Below are 15,531 nucleotides of genomic sequence, written 5' to 3'. Positions count from 1 at the left end.
ACCATAACTTACCCAAACATTTTGGTGGATCAGGTTTAAAAGTCCCATCCTCAGAACAATGAAGTGTTGAACTTCCAATAAGACTAAACCCACTGTTACATCTGTAGGACACGACCTGTTGATATTCATAACTGTCCAAAGGCTCCTCTCCAAACTGTCCATTTACTATGGCTGGAGGTGCCTTACATTTCACCACTAAAGAGAAAAAATCCAGGTGAATAAATACTTATTTTCAGATGCATCTCAAAGTGAAGAGCACATAATTGTTTATACTCATCATGAATGGTTCTGAATAAATGTGTGCTCTTCAAGGTCATATTTCATTCAATTTTAAGAAAAAAACCCTCACCTTCACAGACAGGATCTCTGCCATCCCATCCCTGATCTCTGCACCATCTGTCTTTTATCAGTCCATCTAACATATATCTGAAAAAAAAAAAAGAAAAAAAAAAAGATCATCTTCTTACCAAATCAGAGCACATCTAAATCTAAATCCATGGTTAAAACAGCACAAAGAAACTGACTTAAATGGTTTCACTTACCCTGTGTTACAAACTGCTGTAATTTTGTCGCCAAATGAAATCCCTTCTTTTTCATATCTCCCATTGTGAAAATCTGGAGGACTTCCACATGATTTTTCTGTAAAGTATTAAATATATTATTGACTTATTGAAAAATAATCTTTAGTGTTGCCTTACTTTATATGACACAGATTTATTTTAAGCGGAAATGTGTGATGCTGTGAAGCTTCCTGCATCAGTGACGAAAAACTGCTATAAAGGATTCTTAAGATATTCAAGGACTTGCTGATCTATACTTTACATCCTTCACATGGCTAAATTAGATTTTTAAAAACATTCAAAGGCACTTTAGGGAAATTTACAAATGTAGGGTACTTCACTTACTTGTGCATTCTAATTCCAGACTTGTCCACTCGTTTCCCTTACAAGTAACATATTTAGATGCTCTTGAGTTTACTGGTTCATGACCAATATCACACTCAAATGTTACAGTGAATTCTGACACGACGACATTCCTTGATGGAAAAGAAGGCGGTGTACACTGTGCTGTGGAGATAAACAAAACACATGCTTTAGTTTACAGTAATCTGATGCAATACTATTCTATCCATCACCCTCACAATTATTAGCACTACTATACACCATCTTAGCTTTATTTTGGTAACAAAGGACTAGATTGTGATTACTTTAAACAAAAGTAAATTAGTATGACTTAAGGAAGATGTGCTGTTGAAATTAAATCACAGTGCTTCTTCATATGTTGCTCATACATTTCATTTTGTTCTTTTTTCTTTTTAAATAGAGCCAAAGGTTACAAGATTTGAAAACTTTTGGCCTCTCTCAAACACTGAAACTAAAGCAGATTTTAGACACAACCGTGTTGATAACTGCAACTTAGTTAATCAAGTGCTGAAGTTGACTAATATAGAACAGTAAATATCAAAATATTGAACAGAAATAAATATGACTGTAAATAATGAACAGAAAAAAAAAATATTGCAATTATAAGTATGAACTAACTTTTGCAATACACTATGCTTACACTACCCTAAATGAATGAAAAGATGTGCTGTCCCAATCACCCAAATATTACTCAGAAAAGGGGGTTTGGCTCAGTTAATATAAAAGTTTGTCACACATCTTTTCATTTTATTATTAACTTCATTTCCAGTTAAAATGGATAGGTAACATCTTCAATATTACAGAAATGTATCATGTGTTGGGCTGATGTTTTTAATTTATGGCAAGAAATCTTGAACAAGGCGGAAATTCAAAAACGGTCTCAATCACCCTTAATTCACCCTACATCTCTTCAGTGGGTTGTCCTTTTATTTAATGTGTTTTTGGAATGTTCTGCTGACGAAACACTGTAAAAAAAAATATCTTTCCGAGAAATTTCAGTTGACAAAAACTCTTGATAATTACTGACCAACAGCTTTTTACAGCGGATGCCTTTGAAAACACGGAGCCATAGCCTCACTTTCATACCTGTCATGGCGCTGCTCTGAATAAGGTCTATAACGAGCAATATGGGGTTTATGCTTTATTTCCACCACAGTTGAATAAAAATATAATTCTTTAAGTCATAATAATGAGAAACTTAATTCTGAAATAACTTTGTTTCAAATTAACATTTCATAATAATAAGAGCCTATAAATCTTTAACTACAGAACTATTATTATTTTATCAAGCAAATCCATTAAGTACCATTCTTGTGGCTCATAGATGTGAGTAGGCCATATTTGTGATTTTTTTTTGTAATTTTATTGAAAAATCAGAAGCGAAGAACAAGAAGCTATCAATTTGACAAATATCAGTAAATGAAGTACAGTTTTGTTTTGGGTGACTTTGTAGCAATTTGATATGTTATGTTGTATTCTTTTGTTTTGTCATGTACAAGTGGAAGTCGGCAGGGGGGAATGTAGCAAGTGTGCTTTAAGAATATTTATTTTGTGATTCCATTTGTCATGACCATTTTTGGGTCTTCCTTTCCGTCCGCCATGCTGATTTGGGGGGTGACGCACAGCACGCACTTTCTCCAGTAGCACCTCAATGCAGAACACGAGATCCGAGGGGCGGAGTTGGATCCAGATAAAGGGGTGGAGATTGGTAGGTTTAGGGGTGGGTTTAGGGATTAAGGGGTGGAGATGGGTAGGTTTAGGGGTAGGTTTAGGGATCAGGGGGTAGAGATGGGTAGGTTTAGGTATATGTAAGGTGGGAGGAGTTGGATCTAGATCCGACTCCTCCCCGTGGATTTCATGTTCTGCAGTGAGGACCATCTCACTTTGCTTCTTCCCAGTCTGCATGAGCATGCACAGTGGTAGGTCACGCAAGTTTATGTGCTGATTAAATAAGGCCGTATTTCTTGTTTCATGTTATACTTGTGTAATTGTGACTTTAATTCCCGCTGTAATGGACACGTATGTTTTATTAATTATTTTTATTTCTCTAAGTGGTTTTCTTTACATTAATTGTATCCTTTATCAATTCACAGTGCGCGTCGTGCATTGCTGCCGCACGCTGCTCTAAAGTGCTACACTAGTCCTCATAATCTGTTTTCTTACTTCAGATAAAATAAAGAGGATTGAGGGACGAATTTCAGCGTTCATGAGTGTTTCATAGTTGCCACAACGCAGATAACACACCGCTACATATAGTTATCTAAAATCTGCTATTGTAAAAACAAACATGTTCTGTGATATGAACAGGATATATTTGGAGGCAGCACAGAAACATTTTGTCTTGGATTTTTTCATAAACTAGGTTCATGACAAGCTAGTTGATTGAGACATGCCTGAAAACAGATCAAAGAAACAATGTGAACAATTAAAAAGTAATTATTAATATTGACTATGAATATAGAAATATGTCATGTTTTTTGAAACCGGTATGACTTTTGCCTTTGATAATGTTCAATGAAACTTTTCAGTACAATAAAAGCAGAAGGTGACAAGTCGCTGTTCAAGCCCCCAAAAGAGCAACAACAACACTATTGCCAAAAAAGTAGTCATTCACTCAATTCAAAGTCTTCTAAAGCCAAAAAAAGAACAGACCACTTTTTGTTAGGAACAGGTCACTCGCTAAAAACCATGTCTGTTCAAACCTGTTTCAGTAATGATCCACACCAAAGCAAGAGAGGAGAATAATTCTTATTTATCAGTTTTATTTAGTCTAGATCTGTGGCACTGGTAGAGTACCACTCAAATTGTATCCAATGCACCTTGTAGGCCTACTGTAAGCCAATCATAAAAGACCCAGCTGTTTCACAACAGTCAGTTACCATTGACAGACACCTTATAAATAGAGCTTATAGGAGTAAATGGTTCCTATACCCACTGCATTCCCTACTTTGACTACATTTATTAGCTCACATGAAAATGTCATAGCAAACAGCTTCAAGATTAGCTCTAAGATAAACAGACCAACAGAAAGGAGTTTATTCAATGTTGAATGTGCAGAAGTTTGAATAGGATTTGACAGCAAGAATGGAAGGAAGGAAGGAAGGAAGGGGTCAATCAGATCGTTAGTTCTATAGTCAGGGCACTTATCAGGGAGTTGGCCATTTTAAGGGTTTTCTCATTCACTAAATCCTTCCAGTGCACTGAAACGTTCACTCCCTAAAAATACCCACAATAGAGACAGAGTGCAACGTGTCATAATCTGAAGACCACGCCCACCAGGGGGGAAAACAATCCAACGGTCTCCATTGACTTTGCATTGCGAGAGGCTGCCTCCTTGTCATTTATGACCTATAACCATACCTGTCAAGTATCCCGTTTTGGCCGGGAAAGTCCTGTGTTTTACCCTTCTTTCCCGCCGTCCTCCCGTATTAGTATTTTCCCGTAAATCTCCCGTATTTTAACATGCGTTATTAAAAAATAATAATACCCCGGGCCCGGGCGGAGTAAAAAAAAACCACATTCCCAGTCTGAGCTCTGTCACTAGCCTCGCGATAACTGCCACCTGCAGTAGCCTACATGACTACAGGTACTGTAGGTGGCAGTTGTCGCGAGGTTAGTGTGTGAGGTCAGATGATGAGTGACAACGCGAGAAAAAAAAAACAGAGACGGATGATGGACGCTACGACAGAGACGGAAGGCACTCCTGCCAAAAAACCAAAGCCCTCATGTAAATACCGCGAATGCAAAGTCTGCAACAAATTTGTACAATAACTCACTAAAAGAGTAAAGAAAAGTTATGTGAAATGAAAAGAAAAACTGTAAAAGAAAAGCAAAATGAAATGAAAAGAATGTGTGGAATGAAAATAAAATGTAAATGTAAAGACAAGCAATGTTAAATGAACAGAAAATATGCAAATAAGCCTTTGAATAAATGCTCTTCAGATATACCCTTTTGTGTTTTCATTTAGGCTATAATGAATGTTCACAGCATGTCAATAGCTTTCTTGTACACCTGTCTTAAAATGTAAGGGATACTGGAGCTTGGTTGGGGTGGTGGGACTGCTCGCGGTGGGCGCAGGAAAATTTCCCTTATTTTCAAATCCAAAACTTGACAGGTATGCCTATAACAAAAGACAGAACAATGCCTAAAAGCTGCTGTGAGACAAGGTGTACAGCAAACAAGCTAAAAAAAACAGAAATACATTTTTATAAGCTTCCGAACCGTAAAAGCCAGCCTTTAAGGAGACAAAAGTGGATACAGGCAATAAGACGTGAAGCATCAGCAGGAAGAATAGGTAAATTGTGGGATCCTGACACTCAGTATGTCTACGTGTGCAGTAAACATTTTGTCACTGGTAAGTCAAATATCCAAATGTCAGTTTTATATATTATATTTATGTAAGCTAAGCTGTAGCATTTTTTACACAATATCATGTCGCGTTCCTGTGACCGTTTTTTGGGGTCGACAGCTTATAAAAATGTATTTCTGGGTTATTTAGCTTGTTTGCTGTACACCTTGTCACATAGCAGCTTTTAGACATTGTTTTGTTTTTTGTTATAAGTCATAAATGACAAGGAGGCAGCCTCTCGCAATGCAAAGTCAGTGGAGACTGTTGGATTGGTTGCATGGGATGTTTTATGTTGATTCAACTTGCAGCCTTTAAGTATAATAAACACTGTAATATTACTTAATACAAACACAATAAAATCAAGTTGAGTTAACTAATAGTACTAGTATTGCTTAGTTAGATAAACCTACTTTTCTTGGTACAGGTAACGTATTTATGGGTTGCTACAAGTAACCTGTACTCATTTTAATTAGGTTTTATGAACTTTATTTTCTTAGTAAAATTAACCTAATCATATGTGAATAAACATTTTAATTGAGTCCTGGCTATAACCTCAAAATAAATCTAAATGTCTATATTCTAAGCACTACAGTGATTAACTTTACATAGACTTTGTCAATAACAATTACAAATTCAATTGAAGAAGAAAAAGATGAGAAGATAGATTGAAGACAATAACATTTATTTAATGTCAACCAGTGTCACCATACTGCTCTGTGTCACTTTTAACAGTGACTACAAAACAGCAAATAAATGTGGCCGCACATACACTATAATATACAAAAAACACTGTCTAAGTGTATTTTCAACCTGTTCTGAACAGTACAGTGAAATATCCAAACTGCCCAATCTGCAATGTTTGGATAAAGGTAAATTTGAGCAATAACATCACACTGGAACTGCGATGTCAAAAATTATTGCAGTATTTCTATATTTGGAACAACTATTATTTTTAAGAACTCCCAAATTGTGCACACAACACTGTTGAGTAAATACCTCATGAGGTAATGATCGGCACAGAACAGTCCAAAGTCCACATTAATTAAGGCGAACACAAAAGGAAAATAACCATGGAAATTATATTGAACACAAAAGGAAAATAACCATGGAAATGATATTACCTAAGCAACTGTCAAATGAGTCTTAAGGTCAAAAAAACAAACAAAAAAACTAAGACTAATTCTTTTAAATCAGTTTTCAAATAAATCAAAGTTGATATTTGGTGAACTCACAAACCAAAGTGATTGATTTTTTCAAATGATGGCAAACAATGCCAGATGCCATTGAGAAATCATCTAAGACAACTTGGTGAGGAGATTTGCATACTTGGATGATGGCTTAGGACACATGGGGTCCAATCCCACAAAAAGCCTCTGATATATCTCAAAAGTATACACCAGTTTTGAGGTGTACTTGAGGTCGAGAGCATAGGTAAGTCCAAACAGGAGGCAGCATGCTTTCGACAGGTTTGGCACACCTCTGACAACGGGCTGTCCTATGATAATCCCAATCGTGACGGATTATGACACATGTACATTTTCGGTGGGCAACTGCCAAGCTCAGCGTGCACCTCTGTTTCAGCCCGCACCTCTGTTTCAGCCCAACTCTATTGGTGGAGGCAAAAAAGAATCAAGAGTTTGGTCAGACAAACAGGTAATGAGATGAATAAAGCAGACAGGTAGAAGACATAAAAAGTCTTACAAAGTCAAAATTGTACTTTTGTTGCTAAAGGTGGTGGATACTAGACGGATACGGTGACTAGAGCATATGACCAGAGTGAAGTCTACCATGACAGTGCCATAGAGTGTGGGTACTAAACTATAATTATCTACTGTAGCATGAGTGTTGTTTTTTTCTGGCTCAAAGGATGCATTACAATAAAACAATGCAATTGTCCTTGCCTGTACCTGATTGGTCATCACATTACTGTTTATTAAGCTACAGAGTTTAAGTATCTTTCAAGAGCAAACGTAATTACCCCATATCATCACAGTATACGAAGTAGCTTTAAGCCCAATACATACGTGGTGGACACTGATGAGGTCTTCCTTGTCTCTCCCCCATGTACTCAATCAGGCATCTCAGGACCACTTCTCTCCTTTTCTCCACAGAGGCAGATGAATCCTGTCAAAAAGTATAATTTGATCAAATTTGACAGCCGGATGACAGTAGCACAAATCACAGAACCTCTGCATTTCAACCATTCAATTGCTATAACAGGTCCTACTATACATACATACACCACAGTACTACAAGATCTCACACTATCACCAGCATATCAAAAACAAAACAAACAAAAAACATATGTGCATGTTGTTTACTCAAAAAAGTCAAGGGGGACAGTTCACAAAATTGAGATTTAACTGTCCAAGTAGGCTGTGTTCATCAATATGAATCAAGCTTATATTAGTATATTGTCTATTTCTCACCTCAAATGCTTTCTTAAACATGTTTTAGTGGACCTTTTATGTGTAAAGAGACAGCTTAGGAGCAAGGCACACTTTTGGAAAATGGTGACGAGGGTAGGGACCCTCGAAAATGGTGACGAGGGTCTGACAATGTAGGGTGTTATGATCATTCTCTGGGTAGAATCAGAGAATGTCTAATAGGAAGAGAATTGGCACTCTCTGGTTACTTCCGGTTTCTGGACTGGCTGCAGTAACACGTCTCTGTCCATGCGGGGGCGCTCGCAGGCGAGTGCAGAATGAATGGAGGTCTATGGCGGTATACCCATCAAATTCCACTTTTCTCAGGATATAATTTTTTGTCTAGTAATTTGAATGTTGTTTTCGAAAGGAGATGCAAAGAAATTACACATTGCTGGGTGTTAGATTTTTTAGAGTCACTTATTTGCTTTAAAAAGTCTTTTAAAATGCTAATGACGTCACACACATCGTACGACCAGAGAGACTGCTTTACGGCAATCCTTCAGTCACTTTGGTGCTTTCGCGCTCTGCACTTTCTTTTCTCTCGAGGCATCGACAACACAGCTGACACAGGTAAATACACGTGCTAGAAGAGTTTTTGTTTTGTTTGTTTCTGGTCCCGCTTCGGATGCCACGATGCCATCAAGTGGCATCTCTGGTCGTAATCAGTCCTTCACTGACCAATCAGCGTTCATTAGCAGAATGCTAGCGTGTTATGGGCAACAACAACTCAACCTGTAAGAAATCGAAAGGACATAAGTACTCGTTCATTCAATTTTCGACCTATAACCCATGTTGAACTTGCAAAACCTACAATAAAATCTGAGATTTCTCAACGGCAATCGGGTGAAAGAGACAAATTTGGCCGTCTAGCCCCATAGACTCCCATTCAGTCTGCACTCGCCCGCGATCACCTCCAGTGGAATTCTAATGGAACTGCAACCAAGATCGATACAATGGGGCTAATAGGAAGTGCCAAGGCTCTCCGTAGACGGGCTCTGGTAGTATGAATGTGCTCACCATGTGTCATACAACTGGCTCAGTAGATTTCAACATATACTATAGATACACAGACACCACCATTCTTCGCATTAGGAACACGGTGAAATATTTATGGCTAAGCACGTGATAGAAAATACATTGTGGATGTAAAATGTTTTACATATTTTTTTTCTTACCTGGATGAGTGTCATCATTTGGGACTTGATTCTTTGACCGACGGCTCCTCGTTTTGCGTTGAAAAGTGACAACAGCTTTGGAGTTTGACTGTCCAACTGTCCAAATGTCGACTCAAGTGATATGCAACTATTTCTCAGGAACTCTTCACAGATCTGTAAAGAGAAGTATACCATCTTACTTACATACCAAAAGTGATTTGTTTTTTCTGTGATTTAAACAACATGAGAGTTTAGGATACAAATTAGTTTTCAATCGAATGAAAATCATGAACAGTGTCAAGCAGTAAAGGAACATATTCACCAAATAGTTAAAGTTGAAAAACACAAGAATGAAATTCAATCAGTCAAGTTTGTTGCCTTATGTGCCCCGTCTTCACAACTATGGGCCATTTACCATAATTGAGCAATGTGAAATGAAAAACTGAATGTGGCACAGCATAAAATAAACAGTCTGATGGTGAAGAAAGTTTTGTGAATTATAATTTGAAAAAGATACTCTTGACTTAGTGCATACTGCACTGTATTTTTTAGCCATACCAGTAGATGACAAAGAATTGAATTTTAGCTAGTCAACTTTGCTGAGTTTACCTTATATGTGATGGTTCAAAGAGGGCAGTACTTCTCTCTAGAAGATCTGCAACACTAGGTGCATGCCCTACAATGTCCTGTCTTCTCAAACTGAAGGTTCTTGACATCATCTCATTTATAACTCTACCGTTATTCTTTTTCTTTGTCTCAGAAATCAACTCCAGCCTGTCACTCTCAAGGGAATCTTCTGTTTTCCCGGCTGGATGAGGGGGCAGGTAGTTAACCTCAGCTTTCCATGGTTTTTTTAATATTCTTTGCTGGTTGCTTTTCTTCAGAAGATTTGCGCTTTAGAGAGTTCACTAAGACTTCTGGAATCCCATGCATTCGAAGTTTGCTTCAGTAGTTTGATACTTTATATTTCAGGCTCTGCTGCCATCCATAGAGACCATTGGCTGGCTCCTTCAAACATGGGTTCTTTTTTATGAGAGCCTCTGCGACTGCACATCGTTGTGCATCACTTGGGCAGGGAGTGTAAGAAAAGATGAGCTCCGCTAAACACTCCAGAATGTTGGACTTAACACCAGGGTAAGTCTTCTCTTTGCACAAAAGGGAACCATCTCTGAGGTAGTTTTCATTGCCTTTTTGAAGCATTAGTTCAGTGTTATATGAAAACTTTGGAATTGGAAACTCAGTTGGCCATGGCTTGTGCATTCCAGGGCTACTTGTACTGATAGTGTCATCAGATTCCGCAGAGATGGAGCCACTTGATGTTGATAGTTGAGACACAGAGTCATTTTCTGACACTGGTCTGGAGACAGAGCAATCTTCTGTTGGGAGCTCCGAAATGTCAACATTTGTCAACAAAATGACAGGTGGAACATAGACTATCTTCAGTGTGTCCCTATCCTTCAGGTCATCAATTGAAGTTAAAGTAACAAAGTCATCAAATCCTGGTCTTTGCGCTAAAGGCTTATGCCTATTGAGATCCCAAATGTTTGTTTTATTGTAGCTTCCAACTCTTTAACTGTATGTGGCGTTCCAAGAAGACAAAGTTTCTTTATGTCATGGTCCAGGATGACTCGAAATTTTACAACTGCCTCCATTTTGATGATATAGCTTTAAAAAGATGACAAAACAACATTATTTTTACATTCAGTCTGGCAATGTTTAGCAAGCATTCTTTGTGTTGTATGTGCTGGTATATCAAAGAAACTTAAAGAGAACTGTAAAAAATGCATATATCAGTACCATTTGAATTCATACCATATATGAAACGTGTATCTATTCCAGACAAATATGGCGCATCAGCGTCACCATACGCCTTCCTGCAACCTTGTAGTCTGAGAGCGGACATACATCAGTAAAATCCTTCTGTTCCACAATGAATACTTTAGCAATGAAATGGACCTTGTCTCTCCGAATTAATGTAAACTTTGCAGTTACAATAGTGAAGGCAAACCATTTGTTTACAAATGTTAAGGATAAGAATGATACAAGGATGAAACCGCTCAGGTTCATGCCAAGACTATTAACCCACATAAATAATTTAAAGCAATATTGCTATGTGTGAAAATGAATCATAAGTAGAAGTTTATAATAGTTTGTGTTTGCCTGCTCGGTGTGGATGTATTGTTATGTCCAGAGGTGGAAAGTAACGAATTACATTTACTTGCGTTACTGTAATTGAGTATTTATTTTTATTTATTTTTTTACGTTTTTAAAATCTGTAATTTTACTTAAGTATGTTTTGTTTTAAGTATTGTAATTCACTTACATTATTCCAATTGTTTTCAACAAGATCAAATTTGAAAGAAATCTGTAATTTTATTCAGTGTAATGGTGCATTACATTTTATTAACCTGTCAATTATAGCATCCCCTATGTGCAAGCATCAGTGTTGTGGTTGTCTGCTGAAGCCACATTTAATTGACTTTCTCCAATTACATTTTATGATATACCTTTTAAAGCCTTGTAATTTTTAGTTATACAGTATATTTAACTAGATGTTGAGTACATGTTAGTGGCAACTGACAGCTTACCAAACTGCCTCAGTGAAAGACTGACTATAATAAGAAACTGCTCTATTTGGTGGTTTTTACTGTTTGTTGTGGGGAGGAGGAGACAGGAAGGTGATATATCTGCCTGTTATTGGTGGTTGGTAACGTTACATAAACACGTCTTCAGAAATGTAATTGTATGGAGCCCACACTTTTGTTTGCAATTTTGCCTATTTACTTACCTGGGAATAGTTATAGCTGTTATTGTATCTATTATGACGTTTTTCTTACCTGGATGTGAAGCTTGAAGACCCCAGGTAGAAAAAGTACTTGAGTATCTAAAGACAAGGAAAATGCATGTTAGAATAAGGTTAAAAATCAGTGGTAAATGTAACTTATTTAAGTAATGGGTTAGAAACAGTTTTAGGGGTTTTTCGACAAAAAATCTGTCATTAATTGACTATGCAGCATTAAAAAAACGTGGATCAAATCTCTAAAATCAGACAGACTACTAAGCATACATCTCTACAGTCTAATATGTGCATCTGCTTTAGTAATGCAAAAGTATACTAACATAATCTCTGATTCCAGAGTCCTGTCAAAGACACACGGCTACCTTTTTTGCCTGCTGTCCACACCATCATACTTTCCACTTATTTAATTTCATATTAACAACACGGTCTTAACCGTTGTGGTCTGCTGATCGACCACACTGCCTAGCCCTGTGCAGCCATCTTAGCTTGCCATGTGTGCAGGATAGCTAGCTATACAGTACAATTTGCAAACCTAACCTCAGCACCCTAGTGGAGTAAGCGATTTCGCATCAGTTTACATTATTCAGCTAAATTTGCTCAACCTACCGTGTGTTAATCAGTCCCTGAAATCCAGATCCGCTGCAGCGAACAAAACGTTGAAGTGCCGAGGAAGATACTGCATCTGCCTGGGAAAGTCCCCGCCAGTGAAAAAGGGATAATGCCAACTTATAAAATTTTAAATATTTACGTTTGATGAACACACCTGCCACATCGACAGCTGCTCAAATAAATTTTGCATTGTCAACTCACTTTTATGACATTTATTGTACACAACAACCACATACAAATAACTAGCCAAATAAATTGCACTGGTTTTATTTAAAATATATTGTTATATAAAAACTGATATATATTTTAAGTAAAGAGGAGGTATTTTGATTTGTTTTATTATAAAACAAATAAAATGAACTAGATTACAACTATTTAAAGTATATAAAACCTACTTTGTGGGTGTAGCACTTTTTAGGCCTATACATGCTCCCGTTTTTCTTAGTCTATGTCCGGTGTAAAATGTGTACCTGACATTTTGTCAGAGGTGGGTAGAGTACCCAAAAACTGCACTCAAGTAAAAGTACAAGTACTTATAGAAATATTTACTCAAAGTAAAAGTAAAAGTAATAATCTTAATAGTTACTTGAGTAAGAGTAAAAAAGTATCCAATGAAAAAACTACTCAAGTAGCGAGTAACTTACTTTGGATCATATAGGCCTCTATTTTATATTTATATATATTCATTTATATTTCATTTATATATATACAGTATATATATATATATATATATATATATATATATATATGAAGACTTCAGATGCAAAAGCCTCTGAGTGCCATCTGAAACTTTCTTCTAAAACAAGCATTTTTATCAAGCTTGTATATTTAAGTTCAGTAATTTCACTTTAATGACAATTAATAGGTACTTTTCATTGCCATTTAAGTGAAATAACTGAACATAAACGTACAAGCTTGATAAAAATGCTCTTTTAGAAGAAAATTTCAGATGGTACTTAGAGGCTTTTGCATCTGAAGTCGTCATATATATATAAAATAATATTATTTAGATTTTTTTAATTTAAATGACTATTATTTTCATAAGTAGATTGGCTCTCTTTGCAACAAAAAAACATTATTTCTGCCATCTGTAGCCCGAAAATCATTGCCTGTCCTTTGGTTTGTATAATAGTAACTTATACAACTACATTTGGATTATTAGACAATGTCGAAATAAAGTGAATCTGCAGAGTGTTGCATTCAAAGGCATGTAATTGACACAGAGAAGAAAGAGTTAAAACTCTCCACATGTGCTCGCGCTCATGACTGCTACTGAACATCTGAACACAAAAAAACAAACAAGTACATCGACGGATCTTTTTCTGTCTGTTCTCCAAAATATAATCAAATGTATATTTCTGCAAGCATGTTTAAACTGGTTAACTGTGTGTACGGCAGGCAAAGGCATTCGTTTTCAAGTCGAGTTCGGACTCCACTGCGCAACAATACACACACACTACCGCAGGATGGCGGGTGTTCATAAACTGTGAACAATGGTAGCTTATTTAATGTAGAAATGAATGTATTATGTCCAAAAAACGGGTAATGTCATCCTTTCTAGTAGTGCTATCATGGCATAATAATCTGTTTGGTTGTAAAATTACCTGAGTTAAATGAAATCGAATGTATCGTCCTGTGGAATCATTCATTCACAGACAGCTTACGAAGATGTTCAACTAATAAAGATCTTCATCGCTGGCAAATATATGATGCATTTGAAGATTTGCTCTCACTTGACTGTACTGTAGGTCCACGGCCACTTCATCCAACGCTCTTGATGTCCTTAAATCTTCCTGTTACGACTTCGAGTCGAGTGTGAATTGAAATCGCTTCAGACGATTCAGTGCGTGCAGGAACTGAACAGAATCAGGAACTGAATCATTCAAACTGATTCGCGAACCGATTTAGACAGATCTGCCAACTTGTTTGATGAAGTCTTTGAACAGAATCGACTCAAAAGAGTGATTCATTTGTGAATTGAGCATCGCTCAAGCCCAGAAAAAAAGATACAGCGCGCTTGGAATAAACTACGCATTTAACAACACATATTGCATTAAAATTAAGTAACGAGAGGAACGTCGCCCAACGTAACGAAGTAAAAGTACAGTTTTTTCATTAGAAATGTACTCGAGTAAAAGTAACAAGTACCCACATTCAAATCTACTCTTAAAAGTACAATTTTTCAAAAAAAAATACTCAAGTAAATGTAACGAAGTAAATGTACTTCGTTACTACCCACCTCTGCATTTTGTGGAAGCTTTTGCTGTGTGGCAAGTTATGTTGTCATTATAAAATGATGTGTTTGGGATCCTTGTTTACAGGAATACCAGGTTAAATAGGCAGAAAATAATAGAAGTTTATGTAATTTATGTAAATGAATTGTATTAATCATTAAACATTTTATTCATCAACAGAAAAAAAGAAAAAAAAAATTCTCATCTCTTTAACCATAACTTACCCAAACATTTTGGTGGATCAGGTTTAAAAGTCCCATCCTCAGAACAATGAAGTGTTGAATTTCCAATAAGACTAAGCCCACTGTTACATCTGTAGGACACGACATGTTGATATTCATAACTGTCCAAAGGCTCCTCTGCAAGCTGTCCATTTACTATGGCTGGAGGTGCCTTACATTTCACCACTAAAGAGAAAAAATCCAGGTGAATAAATACTTATTTTCAGATGCATCTCAAAGTGAAGAGCACATAATTGTTTATACTCATCATGAATGGTTCTGAATAAATGTGTGCTCTTCAAGGTCATATTTCATTCAATTTTAAGAAAAAAAACCCCTCACCTTCACAGACAGGATCTCTGCCATCCCATCCCTGATCTCTGCACCATCTGTCTTTTACCTGTCCATCTAACATATATCTGAAAAAAAAAAAGAAAAAAAAAAAAGATCATCTTCTTACCAAATCAGAGCACATCTAAATCTAAATCCATGGTTAAAACAGCACAAAGAAACTGACTTAAATGGTTTCACTTACCCTGTGTTACAAACTGCTGTAATTTTGTCGCCAAATGAAATCCCTTCTTTTTCATATCTCCCATTGTGAAAATCTGGAGGACTTCCACATGATTTTTCTGTAAAGTATTAAATATATTATTGACTTATTGAAAAATAATCTTTAGTGTTGCCTTACTTTATATGACACAGATTTATTTTAAGCGGAAATGTGTGATGCTGTGAAGCTTCCTGCATCAGTGACGAAAAACTGCTATAAAGGATTCTTAAGATATTCAAGGACTTGCTGATCTATACTG

General features: G+C 36.6%; 1 protein-coding gene and 1 long non-coding RNA gene across 7 annotated transcripts in view; one reads left to right on the top strand and one right to left on the bottom strand.

The window, feature by feature from the left end:
- The window catches only part of rca2.1 (regulator of complement activation group 2 gene 1), a 40,839-nt gene that overhangs the window by 19,324 nt on the left and 5,984 nt on the right, over positions 1-15,531 (bottom strand). For 5 of the 6 annotated variants that reach the window (XM_082145391.1, XM_082145393.1, XM_082145395.1 and 2 more), the window contains exons 4-10: positions 15,255-15,351; positions 15,062-15,138; positions 14,723-14,905; positions 906-1,067; positions 543-639; positions 350-426; positions 13-195 (exon numbers count right to left, since the gene is read on the bottom strand). In XM_082145391.1, the coding sequence (XP_082001517.1) occupies positions 13-195; positions 350-426; positions 543-639; positions 906-1,067; positions 14,723-14,905; positions 15,062-15,138; positions 15,255-15,351 (876 nt within the window). The remainder of the gene's footprint in view (positions 1-12; positions 196-349; positions 427-542; positions 640-905; positions 1,068-14,722; positions 14,906-15,061; positions 15,139-15,254; positions 15,352-15,531) is intronic. The other variant, XM_082145392.1, reaches the window with a different exon arrangement.
- On the top strand, positions 1,437-6,158 carry LOC309480781. Its single transcript, XR_014199782.1, has 2 exons — positions 1,437-2,677; positions 2,720-6,158. It is a non-coding gene; the product is annotated as an uncharacterized lncRNA (long non-coding RNA).

The sequence above is a fragment of the Leuciscus leuciscus genome (assembly GCF_965113295.1).
Source record: "Leuciscus leuciscus genome assembly, chromosome: 18".
NCBI lineage: Eukaryota > Metazoa > Chordata > Actinopteri > Cypriniformes > Leuciscidae > Leuciscus > Leuciscus leuciscus.
This window is presented reverse-complemented; position numbering and strand designations above follow the sequence as displayed.